This window comes from Sebastes fasciatus, chromosome 10 (genome assembly GCF_043250625.1).
Source record: "Sebastes fasciatus isolate fSebFas1 chromosome 10, fSebFas1.pri, whole genome shotgun sequence".
In the NCBI taxonomy this organism is placed as follows: domain Eukaryota; kingdom Metazoa; phylum Chordata; class Actinopteri; order Perciformes; family Sebastidae; genus Sebastes; species Sebastes fasciatus.
Window position 1 is genome coordinate 19,474,781 of NC_133804.1, and position 18,079 is coordinate 19,492,859.

The 18,079-nt window shown below is 41.0% G+C and overlaps 2 protein-coding genes across 2 annotated transcripts; both read right to left on the minus strand.

The window, feature by feature from the left end:
* Nucleotides 1-232: 232 nt before the first annotated feature.
* On the minus strand, nt 233-7,120 carry LOC141775424 (equilibrative nucleobase transporter 1-like). Its single transcript, XM_074648767.1, has 12 exons — nt 6,934-7,120; nt 6,548-6,677; nt 5,658-5,704; nt 5,503-5,588; nt 3,734-3,826; nt 3,505-3,644; nt 2,960-3,072; nt 2,686-2,829; nt 2,159-2,266; nt 1,874-2,060; nt 1,115-1,238; nt 233-997 (listed from the first exon to the last, which is right to left on the minus strand). The coding sequence occupies exons 1-12, from the start codon at nt 7,118-7,120 to the stop codon at nt 887-889; spliced, it is 1,470 nt and encodes a 489-aa protein (XP_074504868.1). The 3' UTR covers nt 233-886.
* Nucleotides 7,121-10,531: 3,411 nt separating this feature from the next.
* On the minus strand, nt 10,532-17,400 carry LOC141775425 (equilibrative nucleobase transporter 1-like). The gene is made up of 12 exons (XM_074648768.1): nt 17,027-17,400; nt 16,655-16,784; nt 15,366-15,412; nt 15,169-15,245; nt 14,635-14,727; nt 14,412-14,551; nt 13,155-13,258; nt 12,876-13,019; nt 11,921-12,028; nt 11,554-11,740; nt 10,803-10,926; nt 10,532-10,687 (listed from the first exon to the last, which is right to left on the minus strand). Exons 1-12 carry the CDS (start codon nt 17,229-17,231, stop codon nt 10,577-10,579), a joined length of 1,470 nt encoding a protein of 489 aa, XP_074504869.1. The 5' UTR covers nt 17,232-17,400; the 3' UTR covers nt 10,532-10,576.
* Between the last annotated feature and the right edge of the window lie 679 nt (nt 17,401-18,079).

The window sequence follows — 18,079 nt, forward strand, 5'->3', positions numbered from 1 at the left end:
CTTATATATCCCACCCCACTGCCAGGTGTCATTGTAACAAGATAGTCAATGTTATTCACTTCACCTGACAGTGGTCTTCATGTTATGGCTGATCGGTGTATGTTTCATTTATTGTTTTTTTTTTAAATATCTTATTAGGTTACAATTGCATTTTTCTATACCATCTTTATTAAGCAGTTGCCTGTAAGTAAATAAAAAGTAATAATTCCCCTCTACTAAAGTTCATGTCAGAAGATTTTTTTATTTGGTGCAGCACGATCAATTTGCAGTTTGCACCTCTTGGCACTTTAGAAAAATACAGTTTATCTAAAATATATATTTATAATTCTTTACATATCATTATTCTTCTACTGAACTACACAGACACACTGAACACCTGAGACTTCATATGTTGGATACAAGCAAAACAAATAAAAACACAGACTTACATTTGTGATACTGATATCGTCCCTTACACTATTACTACATCCAGCCTTTACCTACCACACATTGTTGGTCTCTCTCTCTTTTCAGCTTTTTACAATAAAGTGCAGCAAAAAGCAGCATGACACTAAAATTATAGAGGAGTGTAAAAAGGTTTGATTTATGCATCAGATCACTCGGTGAAAAAAAAAGATGTATCCTGGAGATCTCACAAGAGGTAAAAGTGCACCCGCAGCATGCTCACCAGAAGATCTTAATCAGTAGAGATACCGTACATTCAATTTGTGGCAAAATCGCAACCCAAAACCAAACTTCACTGCAATCTGAAATGTATTTAAAAGCACTTAATGATACATATGGCAACACAACACAGCCAGACGAGCACTATTAATCAACCTGAAGAGGTAGAAGTGTCACTGGTGATATTAAGGACATTTTCATTGCGAGTCTCATTTTACAGACTTTAAGAGGAGGCGTTGATGGCTCGCTGGGAGGCGAGACGTCGACAGTGCAGGAAGACATAGAGGGGATGGATGAAGGCGAGCAGGGTGAGCAGCGTCAGACCGATGTTGACCTGCAGACACGTGAAGGGAGAGAGAGGAGGAAGCAGTGAGAGGAGAGTTCATAGATAAAGATGGTGATTAAGGGAGAAGGAGTAAGACAGTGGGATGTCGTGATGTTGTGTACTCACATATAAAGGGTCTCCACCCAGAGGTCCATTCACCAGGGCAAAGCAGGGATATTGCAGCAGAGAAAACACTGAAGAGAGAGCCATGAACAGACCACACAGCTTCCCAAAGTGGCACGACGGGAAACTACACACACACACAGAATGTTGACATGGCAAAGAGAAGGAAGTGGCGAAAAACACAGTGAGTGTAGAAAAGGAGAAATGACAGAATCTTTAAAGGTCGGGTTGGTAATGCTGAGAAACTAGCATCCATATTTATTTATTTTTTTTTTTTTTTGGGGTCATTTTTCCATTTTTATTGAGGACAGTGGATAGAGTCTTGAAAGGGGGGAGAGAGAGAGAGTGGATGCGGAAAGGGCCACAGGCCGGATTCGAACCCGGGCCGCCGCGGTCAGGACCAAGCCTTGATACATGGACGCCCGCTCTACCAACTGAGCTATCCCAGGCGCCCAAGCATCCATATTTTTAGTGGTTACTCTGCTTTTGTCACAACCTTATTTATTTTCTCCAGTGTTTTCTTATTTTGTCATTTAACAAATAAATGTGTATATCGTGGTATGTAAAGCCCTTTGGTGCATCCTTGTGATAAAGGGATTGATACAAAATAACTATCAACACAGTAAATGAATAAACTGAACTAGAAAACAAAGTGTTCTTTGCAGCACCTTACTGTTATTTATGCAAGAATGTGAAGTGTTTTTACAAAAATGTGTTTCTATGTGCATAAAGAAGTGTGTGCTGTGTGTATTTGATACTCACGCCACACTGATGAAGGCTGCGTTGCCGCCGAAGAGGAAGGAGCGGCTGAGAACCTGCAGGACGAAGGTGAGATACTGAAGCGGCAGGTACGGGGAGGAGGCACAAACTGAGAACAGCAGACACTGCAGCACCGTCAGGAAGAGAGAAAGCACAGAGGCCCTCAGGTCTGCTTCCTGTTCACTCTCTCCTACAAACACACACACACACACACACACAAATAAAAACATTCATGTTCCTCCAACTGGCCTGTTGGGTTCAATAATAGTCCTTATTAGTATTAGTTACCTGCAGCACGAGGTTTGCCCTTAAGTCTGTCCATGATGAGGCCGTTCCAGGGAGCACACAGCACGCCACACAGCTGCGTTAGAGCAAAGGCGTTGGTGTACCGGCTCACTGCAGGGACACACAAGCAAGGACAAGATGGTTAGAGACAAGCGACTCCAACAACAGCTCAACAAGTATGTCGGAATATGCTATAACAGTATTTTCTATACTCTCTTATAATATTACTTCAGTCCAGTCACGTCCAGGCTAACTGCTAAGTATTCATGGAACTTGTCTTGCTGAGGAAGAATGATGAAAGTTGACTTAAAAATTAAGGTTTGCACAAACGTTAATACTGCTTGTCTATTCACTTGAGGAGCGCAGTGACCCGCGGCTCACTGTCCCTCTCACTGGGAAACTTGAATATAAGGGAGCCATCGTTATCATTACTAGTAACACCTGTGCTTTTCAAAATTATTTACAACTACTTCTCTTTTGTGTAAATGTCTCTAACAGTAGTGTGTGTGTGTGTGTGTGTGTGTGTTTACCCAGTGAAGGCTCTCCCGCTGTCAGCCGCTGCAGCATGGGGTTGAGGGTGCCGATGAAGAGGTAATGTCTGAGCAGCATCACCGACAACCAAAGCAGGTGCAACACAAAGAACCTGGACATCACACACTCACGGAAACTCTTCTCTGAGAGAGACGAGGGGAGACAACAGAGATGGATGAAGATGAGGAAAAAACAAAGATGAAGGGAAATAGGATAGGATGATTATTTTATTCTGTTGAATCGTATATGTCTACCACAGTAAAGTGAACAAACCTTGTTTCACAGGGACGTCCTTGTTGAGGGGTGTTTCCTCTGTCGTCTTCAGAGCTTTATCGTTCACTTGTGTGTATTCCAATCCCAGAGTCTTTGATTTACCACAGGTTAGCCTAACAAAGGTCAAAGGTCACAGTGGGTCAGCAACAGACTGAGGGCATTATGGGAGTCCTTTGCTAATAAATTACGTATTTTCACTGAAAAATATGTGTATTTCGTAAAAGGAACGGGTTGTTTTAAATTGCTTTTTTGACTGAGACTTTACAGCCACACCCCAAACCTGCTGTAAGAGCACACTGATTTGTACTGTAAAAATAATAAAGAGCTCTATCTTAGGGCTGCACGATTATGGCCAAAATGATAATTCAGATTATTTTGATCAATATTGAGATCTCCATATATTATATTATATCATATATTTTATTACAAGATTACATTTAAGCACATCATGCATCATGCCACTGTGTGCAGACGTAAAACCATCATGTGGCGGCTGCTCGTGTGTGTGTGACCGACAAAAACTTGAATATATGAGACTGCTGTACCCGTATGTGTAGTCATCAGGCAGCCGGTAGGGGATGTGACCTCTGGGCAGCAGGAAGAAAGTCCTGAGGAGGTGGATGACGCTGCAGGCAGACAGGAAGAAGAAGGAGGTGCGGAAAGAGATGCCAACCTCGTGCAACAGCTGCAGGAGAAGACATCGAGATCTTCGTTACAACATGAGATGGTATAAATACATTTGTTTTATGAGAGCAGTGCGTGAATGTTTCTCACCTTGATCACAAGGAAGAGTGCCGATGAAGAGTCTACGGCCCCATTGTAGAGAGTGATGATGGTGGAGCGACGTGAGCCAAACAGGTTTCCCACCTTTAAGAGAGAAATTTGAATGTATTAAAACAAATGTTGAGTTCAAGTGTCTCTGTGGGTCTTCCTTTCCTTTCTTGCATCTACTTTTCTGTCATTCAATGTAGTGGGTGTTGTTGCTCTGCCCAAAAAGCTTGTCCCTCCCCAAAGAAAATTACTTTAGGCTACTCAGATATTTTCCAAGGAAAAGAAAAGCAGGTGAACTGGGCAGGGATTGAATAAGCTAAATTACTTGTTTATGTGCATAATATCTAGACAGATTATGCAATTATGTAGCCTAAATTAACATGATTGCATAGGTGCAGTTAGGCTGTGGTTGTACTAATGTAGCTTGTTAAAAAAAACATTCTTATTACTTATTATTGTCACTGAAAAATAACTATATTACGACGATAAGATGTTTGTTATGGCATTATGCTGTTAATGCAAAGTATAAACTTCCTGTATCCATTTAAAATTAAAAGCCCAGTGTGGTTTCATTGGACAGAAGCCCTTCATTTTCTAACAGGGCTTTTATTGTAAAAGAGTATCATCAACGTGTTTTGGAAAATTATGAGACAGTACGGTTCTCTTATGTACTTCATGTAGCTATACTGCAATCTTGTGGCGCTTGTATGGTAGTACAGACTACAAGAGGAAAACTAGCAGTGCTGAGGTATGGTATGTCTGCATCTCTCTCAGGTGATCTGGACACCTTCTCTACACGCTTTGAGACCAACCAGTACAAAAGGCCCAGGACCCCTGCCCACTAGCAATATCCAGGGCAGATATGTGTAAGGAACCCAGACATGATGTCATCCCTTGCCGAGCTCTCAAGGTGTGTGCGGACTAACTGGCTTCACAGACATTTTCAAGCTGTCACTGCTCCAGTCTGTAGTCTTCACGTTTCAAGAAGATCACCATTGTCCCTGTCCCCTAAAATACTGCTTGAACCACTACCACCCAGAAGCACTCACCTCCACCATCATGAAGCGCTTTGAGCGGTTAGTCAAATCCTTCATCACCTCCTCCCTCCCTGACTCACTGGACCCACTTCAATTTGCATACAAGCCAAATACATCTACAGACGATGTCATCATTCTAGCCCTCCACACTGGTATCAGCGCGCAGAAAGTTTTCTAGCATGTAGGGTAACCTATATGGCACTTCATCACATTTTATCTACTGGAAAGGCCCCCTAGAGGGCAGTTTATCATGTTTTATTAATCATAGGGGAATCCAAAGGAGCACTTTTGCTGCGGTGGGGGTGGTGCAATACATATCTACAATATATATATTTATCACTTCTCTTTATGCATAAACATTACTACATTCTTGTTTATATTCAGTTAATGTATTTGCAATCACTGCCTACCTCAAATCTGTATTACTTTATTTTATAATGTATATATGTTATATTTAATTTCTGCACTATTTTATGTCTTAGATTCTCATTTAGTTTTTAACTTGCGTGATTTTCTTTGATACATATTTAATGTAACGTTAGAGGGAGCTCGAAGATTTAGTTTTGGTTTCTGACTTTTAGTTGGACAAAAAAAGTTATTTCAATATGTCAACTTTCACAATTTTCCAACATTTCAAGGAGAAATCAATTGGATAATTGAAGAATAAAAGGCTGATTAATCAAAACTGACAATAATCTTTTAAATCTTTTCTAATCTGGACGAAAACTTCAATACCTGGATGTTGGTCATTACAAACACGATGTCACCCACTGCCAGGAGGGAGAAAGCTGGGATGGGAAAAGAGAAAGGAGCATCCACAGCTGTTATAGAGTCACTGTTACTTGTCAGTATTTCTTTAGACAATAAGGTTCCTGAGAGATATTTTTCACCTGCAGTCGAGAAGGCCACCATCAAGGTCCCCATGGCGTAAAGAAATCTGGTGGGTAAAAGAAATTCCAGTGTTATCATGTCATTTTATTGGCATGAGACAAGGTTTTACAAAACAAAGAATCTGAAAAGGGAAAATTGGTCTTAAAATAAATCAATATATTTTCAGCAATAAAAGGAAAAATTGACATTTAATACAATAACATCACAGTAAACTGTCACAACGGTGGCAACATAGGAAGGACCCAAAGTCAAGGGATCAGGGTACTCCTTTAGGTGGCTTGAAAACAAAAACACAAAACGCGTTAGGCATCATTTCAACTATGACGAACTGACACAGGAACAAAATATCTGGGCCGATATTTAGTGGCTGATGAGGGTGGGTGGGGAAGATCCAACTAAAGGGCAGATGAGGGAAGTGGAAACAGGTGTGAAGATGGGTGGGGCAGTCAGGTGATGGGGAAAGGAGGGAAAGTCCTAGGGCATCTGGTGGATGGATGGAAAACGGCAATGAAGGGGCCTGGAAATACAGAGACAGACTGACAGGAAAATAAAAACAAGCTAAAAATAAAAGCTAGGATGGAAGCTAAAATAGGGTATAACACAAGAGTAAAAGTTATATATGTAGTATAAGATAATTATTTGGATTAATAAAAGGCAGCAGCAAACAAGAAAGTTTTAAGCTTTGATTTAAAAGAACTAAGAGTTGGAGCGGTCCTGCAGGTTTCTGGGAGCTTGTTCCAAATATTTGGTGCATAAAAACTGAAGCATGAAAACTTTGCAGGCATGCAATAGAATTGTGATGTCCCATCAAATCATGTAAAATAAGCCTTTTCGCTAATAAAAAGAAATCTTTATAATATAATAGGTATTTAAGGTGTTGTTGACTCACATTCCAAAGAGCCGAGCCACCGTGGTACCAAACCGGTCAAAGAGGAAACCATTGGGCAGTGTCAGGAAATTGAACATAAAGGATGTGATGGTGAAAACAAGAGAGAACTGTTCGTCCTGTCCACTGCAATCTGTGGACATATAAAACATAGACAACGAACTGTGACAATGACGATCAAAAAGGCCTGCATGGAGAATTGTAACTGATTGTTTGAGTTGTAATCAAATACACCTCTTTATGCAGGCCTATCATCAGTCTAACACTTGACCTTGTTACGGAACAGGTGGCAATGAAGGTCAGAGAGGCCTGCATAAAGAGTTGTAATTGATTTTAGAAATCCAGATCCTTAGAATTCAAAGTAGTGGAGGCGAGGATAGCAAACTGACCTAAGACCTGAGTTTCATTGACTCCTGTGGTGTTGACGCACAGAGAGCTGAAGTAGCCCTCCGTCTTCAGGACAAAAACAAGCGAAGCCCATCCGAACACGGCTCCCGCGAAACACAGACACTCCACCAGACCTGTCGCAAAGGTGACGTAGCGTCGTACCATCAAGCTGTTCCCAAGACCCGACATGGTCCCTCACACACATGCACAGGTGTCACTGCAACGGCCAAACAAAGGAAATAAAAGAAATGTTATTTTTTTATACATTTAGAGAGGACTACATGTTGACCGTTCTGCATCTTTAAAGCAATGACATTTTCATATAGCACTTAAATGGGAAATTAAAGTTGCACAAGCAAGACATGAGCTAATAAAACATCTGGGCACAGAATGTGCTGCTTGATTCCAAGCTGTTAGGTCAGTCCTCTTCCAAAAAAAGATGGACTTCTGCATAAATTCAGACATTGGATAACAGAAAAATGTTATCCTTATTGAGATACTAGGTCAGGGCTCTGCAACCTGCGGCTCTGGAGCCACATGATGCTCTTTAGCTGCTCTCCAGTGGCTCCCTGTGGATTTAAAAAAAATAAATTGTGGAAATGAATAACTGTTGTTTTGTTTACATTTTCATTTTTATTTATCATTGCTGTAGGTCTATGGTACGACGGTACGACAGAGTTTTAGGGCCACATTGAAGAAAAAAATAAATCTGAGATTTTGAGAATAAAGTCATAATATTATAAAGTAGTAATTTTACGTGTTATTTTCTTTTTTTTCTCATAAAGTTATGACTTTATTCTTGCAATATTACAACTTTTTTTTCTTGTAAAGTTATGACTTTATTCTCATAATATTACGACTTTTTTCTCGTAAAGTTATGACTTTATTCTCATAATATTACGACTTTTTTCTCGTAAAGTTATGACTTTATTCTCCTAATATTTTGACTTTTTTCTCGTAAAGTTATGACTTTATTCTCGTAATATTACGACTTTTTTCTTGTAAAGTTATGACTTTATTCTCCTAATATTGCGACTTTTTTCTCGTAAAGTTATGACTTTATTCTCGCAATATTACGACTTTTTTCTCGTAAAGTTATGACTTTATTTTGGAAATCTCAGTTGTTTTTTTCCCTGAATGTGGCCCTAATACTCCGTAGTACATTTGCACTTTGGCCCTCACTGCATTAAACTTATATACCATATACTTAGACTATAAACTGTGTTACCTTCATCACAATGCTCAAATGTTTTGCAGCTCCAGACAGATTTTTTTTTCTTTTTGCCTAAAATGGCTCTTTTGATAATAAAGGTGGCTGACCCCTGTACTAGGTCATAAAACTCCCATTTTAACAACAGAAGGAATTAATTAAAATGCACAAACATGACTTTTTAACAAAGTAACCTCCTGTGAAGCCACAAAAAACAAAATGCATAGTTAAGTTGTATAATTATCCATATACTACTCTCTAGTACTCACAGTTCAGCCTCAGTGGGTCTCCCCAAATGTTCTCACAAAGCACACCTGTCTGCTCTTGCTCCTCTCTCTTTCTTTATATAGACCAGTTATTTATTTTAAATAATTAATTAATGTTTATTTCTTATTTATGATTAGAACAACTTGGCACACAGTGATGCGCTGCATCTCATATTAATGTTCAGGTTCCCAGCTTTCAGACGATGTACACCACTTCTATGTGACATCTAGTGTTGACCTGCTATCTCCCCCTAATGACCCCCTGTACCCCCTGTATTGTGGGTCACAGAGGGCTAAATCACTTGTTTAATTGCGGCTCTTCTTGATGCGGTTGCTGCGAGAATCGATGGTCCAGGTGGATAGGATGCGCATGCGCAGAATCAACTCCCGCCCTGACTGCTAAAAGTGACTGGAGATTGCAGACTGACCTCAAAGGAGTCAAATCTTTCCTTAAAAGAGTCTCCAACGATTTAACATAGCAGTCCTGAAACATTATTGTTGAACTCACAACGGAAAAAATAGATGCATACATTGCATTTTTTCCCTTGTAAACAAATGCAAAACAAATTCTAACAACACATTTAGCATTTTGACAATTACACCGTGTGCAGCCGATGTGTTATGTTAACCTTTAGAACTTGATGGAAAGTGACTTCCATATCCTATCCTAATATAGAACATGGCTTTTAATACATTTTGCATTATGAAAATTTGACCTTGAGCAGCTGATGTTGAATTAAATACACCATCAGTCAAAACTATGAACTGAAAACATGGACTCAATAAAATAAACACAAAACAGGCAATTCAGAGTTCAGTCTTTAAATATCACTTTAATGAAGCTTATGCGGAAGTTCAGTCAAGAAAACCCTCCTTACACTCTCATTCATTCACAATCTCTCTCTCTCTCTCTCTCTCTCTCTCTCTCTCTCTCTCTCTCTCTCACCGGCTCCTATCTATCAGCTGATTTTGGGTGTTTCACTCTTAGATAATCAAACTTTAACTTAACCAAAATCTGCCACGCTCTCCCTGAGCTAATCATATTGTTGCTATCAAATTTAAAAACTTTTCTCCTCTCTGCTGTTGTCCGTTGTCATTTCAGTATGAACTGATGCAACCAGCCTCCACCCCATCACCTCCAGTCTTCATCATATTCAGTGCCCAGTCCTGCTCCACGTCCCTTCATTGGATCTTCATCTACTCCCTTCCCTGTCTTCTTTAAAATATCGTCTCACTAGATTACAATTGCATTTTCTATATAGGGTGACCAGGTGTCCCACTTTATGAGGGACTGCACAGCATTTTATCCCTTGTCCCACTTCACACATACTGAGACGATGTCCCACATTTTCATTGGCTCTACTTTTTAAAAGTCAAACCAATGCAGGAGAGACCCTTGTTTTTAAATCTAGCTCTTATCCAATGAATGTGAAGAAAGCCGGGAAGGCTGTGTTTGCTGTCAATCAAACTGCGCACACGTGTGTTAAGTGCAGGTTAACATTTCACCGTCTTTGCTACGCTATGCCCAACGGGGAAAAATTTCGAGTCACCGCAAAGTCACAAGCTATGCAGACTTAGGCGGAATATATTGGAAACTACCACAAAGAAAAGGAAGAGCAGCTACAACAAAGACTGTGAAACTACTCATAAGTATTTATAAGCCAGTGGAAGGCGATTCTCAGAGTTTTTAAAAAAAAAATTGTCAGTTATTTTTCAATTTCACACGGGGGGGGGAATACGACATGAAGCAGCATGGTTCATGTGAGTCTCACAAGAAACCTGCGGCTCAAAAAGAGATGTGCTGATATATGGATGAATTTGGGCAAAGCATACAGATGTTACAAGCTAAGGGGCAGAAGAGAAACGTTTATTATTTAAGTTAGATAGACATTATATCAAAATTGTAGATTACCTCTCAGCCTTGGTAACTTGTCCCACATTGTCCCACACAAACATACTCTTTGTCCCACATTGTCCCACACAAACATACTCTTTGTCCCACATTGTCCCACACAAACATACTCTTTGTCCCACATTTGGTTTGTTGGGATCTGGGCACCCTACTTCTATACCATCTGAAATATGCAGTTGCCTGAAAGTGCAAGTTTCTCAAAATAGTTGCAAACTGAAAGATATATTTGGGTAGGTGCAAGTCTCATTTCACAGACTTTAAGAGAAGGCATTGATGGCTCGCTGGGAGGCGAGACGTCGACAGTGCATGAAGACAGAGAGGGGATGGATGAAGGCGAGCAGGGTGAGCAGCGTCAGACCGATGTTGACCTTCAGACACGTGAGGGAGAGAGAGGAGGAAGCAGTGAGAGGAGAGTTTATAGATAAAGATGGTGATTAAGGGAGGATAATTAAGGATTAAGTAGGTGAGATGTTGTGTACTCACATATAAAGGATCTCCATCCAGAGGTCCATTCACCAGGGCAAAGCAGGCATACTGCAGCAGAGAAAACACTGCAGCAAGAGCCATGACCAGACCATACAGTGTCCCAAAGTGGCGTGATGGGAAACTACACACACACACGCGCGCACGCGCACGCGCGCACACACACACACACACACACACACACACACACACACACACACACACACACACACACACACGCACACAAGTGATGACACGGCAAAGAGAAGGAATTGGTGAAAAAGACCGAGAGAGTAAAAATGGAGAAATCACAGAATTTTTAAGCATTAAAAATATTCCTTAAAGATAAAGGACACACTTTACTTTAATCCACCCAGTTTATAAACACATAATAAATAGTTGCATACATGTGCGCATGCATAAACATGCAGAACACTTAAGGGGTCCCAGGGTGGTTTCACCTTAGGTTATGGCCAAAGATTAGATTAATAAACAGCTTTTTAGGTTACGGTTTTGCTGGCTTATCCAAAAAGTGACGAGACAACCTAATGCACGGTGACAAAAATGTGCATCAGGTGCCCAACAGTCTGTGTGACGCAGTGCATAAGGAACCGTCCCCCGGTGAATTACCTAAGCCCTTTTTTCATACACATGCTCAAACCGCTTGGAGGCGGATTTGGCGCAATTTGGTCTGACTCGACTTTGCTCCATCTTTGTGTAGTTCACAAAGATGTTGGTGCTGTGTGTATTGATGTGTGTGTTTGATACTCACGCCACACTGACAAAGGCTGCATTACCGCCGTAGAGGAAGGAGCGGTTGATAACCTGCATGACGAAGGTGAAGTACTGAAGCGGCAGGTTTGGGATGGTGGCACAAACTGAGAACACCAAACACTGCAGTGCCGTCAGGAAGAGAGAAAGCACCGAGGCCCGCAGGTCTGCTTCCTGTTCACTCTCTCCTACAAACACACACGCACACGCACACGCACACGCACACGCACACGCACGCACACACACACACACACACACACACACACACACACACACACACACACACACACACACACACAAATGAAAACATTCATGTTCCTCCAACTGGCCTGTTGGGTTCATTACTAGTCCTCATTAGTATTAGTTACCTGCAGCACGAGGTTTGCCCTTGTGTCTGTCCATGATGAGGCCGTTCCAGGGAGCACACAGCACGCCACACAGCTGTGTTATAGCAAAGGCGTTGATGTACTGGTTCACTGCAGGGACACACATGCAAGGACAAGATGGTTAGAGACAAAAGACTCAGTTCAACAAGTCAACCAGAATATGCCTACATTCCGACTGCAGGCAAATCCCATTTGTTTGCTTTAAGAAAGACTGTCCACACTGTTATTTGCAAGTGATCAGATCGGATACGTGTGTCCAGACATCACCAACCTATCTGCATGGGTTGCTGTGATAACGATGTAGGCATCGGTAACTACGTAGCTATGCTGGTGACACGGCTTTCCAATGCCGAAGCATTCGCCTTCCAAACAATCTTCCTGTCTAGTCTCGGTGCAGAACTCCTCTGTTGCACCAGACAAACTCAGTGACGGAGGAGACTGGTAGACATTGCGGTGATAGGGGGAAGGAGCAGAAAATGAAAGTGCCAGCAGACAATTTATTTCGGTATCTGTCCACGGACTGTTGTTCTCCTCCATGCTGTCCTCCAAAGTGCTCTGCTAGAAGGAGCATAGATTCTGCTCAGCGCTTTCGTCACTCTGGATTTGTGTGTCGCAAAAGACACTTTGAAATCTGATTTGAGCAGCCAGAGCATCCGGACTGAGACGCATATGTAGAAATCTGATTGGAATCGTATTTATATATATCAATATGCCAAGAACGGATTTGGGCTGGCAGTCTGAACAAGGCCTATGTGATAACAGTAGCCTACTTTCTATACTCTACAGCACTGACAACTCTTATAACATTATTTCAGACTCGATTTCAGACTAACCAGTAATTATTCATGTAACTTCATGGACCTAATAAGGAACGTTTTCCTGAACGTCCATCTTTGCTAAGACAGTCACTCATGATGTAGTGTTTGTGTGTGTTCACCCAGTGAAGGCTCTCCCGCCGTCAGCCGCTGCAGCATGGGGTTGAGGGTGCCGATGAAGAGGAAATGTCTGAGCTGCATCACCGACAACCAAACCACGTGCCACACAAAGAACCTGGACATCAAACACTCACGGAAACTCTTCTCTGAAAGAGATGAGGGGAGACCACAGAAGTGGATGAAGAGGAAAGAAAAAAGATGAGTAGAAATAGGATGTATGATTATTTTATTCTGTAACATCTTACTATGTATATATCTATGCCACAGTAAAGTTAACAAACCTTGTTTTACAGAGATGTCCTCGACTTCCTCTGTTGTCGTCTGAGCGTTACCATTCGCTGTTATCTGCTCTAAGCTTATAGTCCTTGATTTACCACAGGTTATCCTGACAAAGGTCAAAGGTCACAGTGGGTCAGCCACAGACTGAGTGCATTGTGGGAATTCTTTGATAAATTACGTTTTCACGTCATAACTCGCTACAATCACATAACGGGATATGAAGGACTTTTCCAAGGAATGTGGTACAATGATGTGAAAATAAAACAATGTGAAAGGCCCATTAGCTGCTGAAAAGGCTTCCTGTTGGTTCTGGTTGAAGAGGGGTGACGCGTGGCATAATGCGCTACCTGGACACAAGTTGGGGCTTGATCACCCCCGGCTGGGTGGCCCTGGGTGACGGTGTCTGATGTTAAGACCTGAAACACCTGATGACCAGTTGCACCACAAGGTGTATCAAAGAACTGTCAGACTTTACGTCCCATCACACCTGAAACCTGTTTGTACACTGATTTGGGTAACGCTTTAGATTACAGCCTGCAACGTACTGCGTAATTACTCCGGAGTTACAGTGTAATCATTGGTACTAACATTGTACCAGTACAGTGCTTACCTACTGTATAGTTGTAGGTACTGGGGAACAAGATGTGAGCTTTTAGAATAAGGGGGGACTATTCGGGATCTTACAAATAATTTATACTGTATAGTTATTGTTAACTACTGGGTACTTGTATTATTGCAAGGTATGTATGACCTACTGAGCAATAATCTGCACGTTTAGGAGGGATATAGAGTTATTATTATTGAACTACTGGGTACCTATTGTATTACTACTATGACAGGGTACAGTATCACCATAAAACTGGGAAAAAATCTGAACGTTTCAGGGAAGATGGAGTGATGACTTCTACATCACTTAATAAATGTGATGTGATTTTAATTCAAATTTACCTTTTATTTATACTATAAACTGTGCTCTAACTTGTTTACAGTAAATAAGGACTTCTAAAGAGCACAGAAGTTGTAAGCCAAGTCTGTAGGTGCATTAAAATTACATTTTTATAACCTAACATTTTTGCATTATAGTTTTTTTTAATTCAATTTTGGATCACTTTTTAAATATTTGAAACAAACAGATTAATTCATGGGTTTTGGTGTTTAAAAAAAGAAGTAAAAAAGAAAATAACGAGCCCTATTTATACATGCATCCCTGAAGCATGTATGAGGTGTTGATGTGTTTGTAGTTTCTTGGGGATTTGTACCCGTATGTGTAGTCATCAGGCATCAGGTAGGGAATGTGGCCTCGGGGCATCAGAAAGAAAGTCCTGAGGAGGTGGATGACGCTGCAGGCAGACAGGAAGAGAAAGGGGGCGAGGAGAGAGACACCGGCCTCGTATAACACCTGCAAGACATGAAGAGCATCGTTACATCATCAGATGGCACAAGTTATTTGTTTTATGAGAGCAGTGAGTGAATGTTTCTCACCTTGATGACAAGAAAGATTACCGATGAAGAGTCAACGGCCCCGTTGTAGAGAGTGATGACGGTGGAGCGACGTGAGCCGAACAGGTTTCCTATCTTTAGGAGAGAAATTTTTATTTATTAAAACAAATGAATGTTGCATTTAAGTGCCTACTGTCTGTTTTTTTTTTTTTTTTACATTTTAGAGCAACTACCAACCATCCACTTATTCTGAAACATAAAAATGAATCAATTCATAGATTAGTCAAGCAAAAAAACAATTTTAGTTTGATTTGATTAATCGTTTAAGCATTTTTATTAGCAAAAATGCTCAATATTTTTGGGATCCAGCTTCTAAAGTTTGAGGATTTGCTGCTTTTCTCTGTTTTATATGATGGTATATTTTGAGGTTTTAGACTCTTAGTTGGACAAAAAAAAACAACTATTTGAATATGTCAACTTTCACAGTTTTCATCATTTCAATTGAATAATCAAGAAAATAATTGGCTGATTGATCAAAACTGACAATACTCTTTTCAATCTGAATTGCTTAAGTACCTGCATGTTGGTCAACAGAAAGAAGTTGCCACCCGCTGCCAGGAGGGAGAGAGCTGGGAACAGCAGGTTGGACAAAGCTGATGGAAAAATAAAAACAAGCAGCTGTTAGAGTCACTGTTACTTCTGGTCAGTATTTCTTTAGACAATGAGGATCAGAGCGGGAGCACAAAACAAAGAGACGGAGAAATGTTTTTTACCTGCAGTTGAGAAGGCCAACATCAAGGTTCCCGTGGTGTAAAGAAATCTGGGTGGAAAAATAAATTCTAGTTTTATTATGTTACTTTATTGGTATGAGAGTGAGAGAGATGTTTTCTGAACGACCTGTCACACATTCTGACCCCACTCATCGCACTGCTTCCCCGCGACCTCTCTATTGCTCTGGTCACACTTGACCTAACTCATTGCAAATGTTCAAATATGACACCACTCATTGCACTGGTTTTATGTGTCCTTGTTCTCACATCATGGGGTTTATACAATACAATATACCCTCACCACGGCTTCACTACCCCCTTTTATATACTACATCACGATGGAGTCTAATCACCAAAGACTTTGCACTATTCAACTTATCGTGCACCATGTAATAAATTATTGTTCACCACACAGTATATAAGGCAACATCCACCGCTGTCAGATATAATTTTCTCTTCAGCGAACAATGATTTGCCCACAGAATGCCATCGGTGCTCGGGCCGTTGTTGAAGGACCTTTTTGAGCCTCTAGAGCATTTCTCTATGAAGGTGTTTTCATTCATGACAGCTTTGCATTGACCTCAGCTAAGAGAGTATGTGAACTAACCGCCCTGTTGGTACACCCCAGTTGCTTGATGCTTTGTGGTGACCGCTGTAGGGCTACTCTCTGACCGAACCCCTGCTTTGTTTCCAAGAACTTTAGGAGTTCATTCAGGTTGAGGGTCATACGGGACCATGCGGGAAACAGGGAGGCAAAGTTGCATCTGCTATGCCCTGTTCGTGCGTTGGCATGTTATGTTGAAAGCACGGCCCGCATCAGATGAACTGAATAGTTGTTTGTGTGCTTCGGTGATGTTGTGGCTGGAGCGGGAAGAGATCCTTCCACTGTGTTCCACGCACACTTGACACAAAACAAACTATTGAGCAAACAAGCCGTCCTGATATGTTATGAGTTCCTTTGTGGTAACCTTTTCAAAGTGTCATATCTCAACGCACCACTATCAGTTCCATGTTGACAGTAAACTGCATCAATTGGAAAAGTCTGAAGGGATTAAAATAAATTTATAAATGCACTTTGCACGTGTTGCTCAATAATCACACTAATGAACAACCTCTTGTTGTTCGTTACGACCCTACTGTTTGTCATTTCATTCCTCTTAACTACCCAGCTGGTGGGCTTTTAGTCCTCTACTGAGTCGCTGCAAATTACATTATTATGTGAAATTACATGGGTAATATTTTAAATGCATTGACCATTAACTCTTAAGTATTTATGGTGTTGTTGGACTCACATTCCAAAGAGCCGAGCCACCGTGGTACCAAACCGGTCAAAGAGGAAACCATTGGGCAGCGTTAGGAATGCAAACAGAAAGGAGGCGATGGGGAAAACAAGAGACAACTGTTCGTCCTGTCCACTGCAATCTGTAGACACATACAACATAAATAAATAGAGAGCACACTGTGTTTAAACATGTGACTGTTTATATTAAAGAGGCCTGCATAAAGCGTTGTAATTAGATTCAACTCTTTATGCAGGCTGTCACCTCTTTAGCCACAGGTAACAGCCAGTTGGAATTGATAACAGGTGCAAATGAAGGTGACAATGATGGTCAGTGAGGCCTGCAAAAAGAGCTGTAATTGATTTTGTTGTAATTGAAACTGACCTAAGTCCTGTGTTGCATTGACTCCTGTGCTGTTGACGCACAGAGAGCTGAAGTAGCCCTCCGTCTTCAGGACAAAAACAAGCGAAGCCCATCCGAACACGACTCCAGCAAAACACAGACACTCCACCAGACCCGTGATGAAGGTGAGGGAGCGTCGCACCATCATTCTGTTCATAAAAGCTGGCATGGTCCACATGTTGATCATTCTGCACCTTTAACACAATGACATTTTCATATGAAAAGAACCCCACCTGCATGACACATCAAAAGCAATTAAATATAAATATCTTACACAAGCCGCACATGAGCTAAAACGTCGTGGTAGAAAATGTGCTGCTTGAGTCCAGGTTGTTAGGTCAGTCTTTTTCTAAAAAAAGATGGACTTCTGCATAAAATCTGACGTTAGATAACAGAAAAAACGTTATAAAAATTCTCATTTTACAAAAAGAACAACTGAAATGTGCAACAAACCTCCCGTGAAGTCACACAGTTGTTACATTGTATAATTCTCTATCTTGCTACTCTCTAGTACTCACAGTTCAGCCTCTATGTCCCCAAATGCTCTCACAAACCACACCTGTCTGCTCTTGCTCTACTCTCTTTATATGGGCCAGCTCTTCCTCACCAGTTCCTTCCCTCTCCTCCCTCCCAAGAGTTTTTCTCTTTCTGAATCACATCCCGTATTAAAGTCAGTTCCACTCCTAATGATGAGTAAACTGATCTTGGTTTGTAAAATCTGTAGAGTGCCCCTTTAAGTTATCATTCTTTTTGGCGATGGAAGACTTTAATCTGCAAATTGAGAGCATCTTGTTATTTTTTTCAACACTCTCTCTTCTGCTTTAAAATGTGGTTAGCATAACATACAATAATATATATACTGGAAAAACAAAGTTTGGAAACTTGTGTTTGGTGGATTATTTCTCTGTTGTATCAATGCTAATTGGCATTGTATTTTACATCGTTGGAAAGCCTGTTTGTTCCCCTTGCAATGATGTCCAACTTGTAAGGATCATGCATTTGTGGGATGAGCAGCACAGCTGATTATGTGGGTAA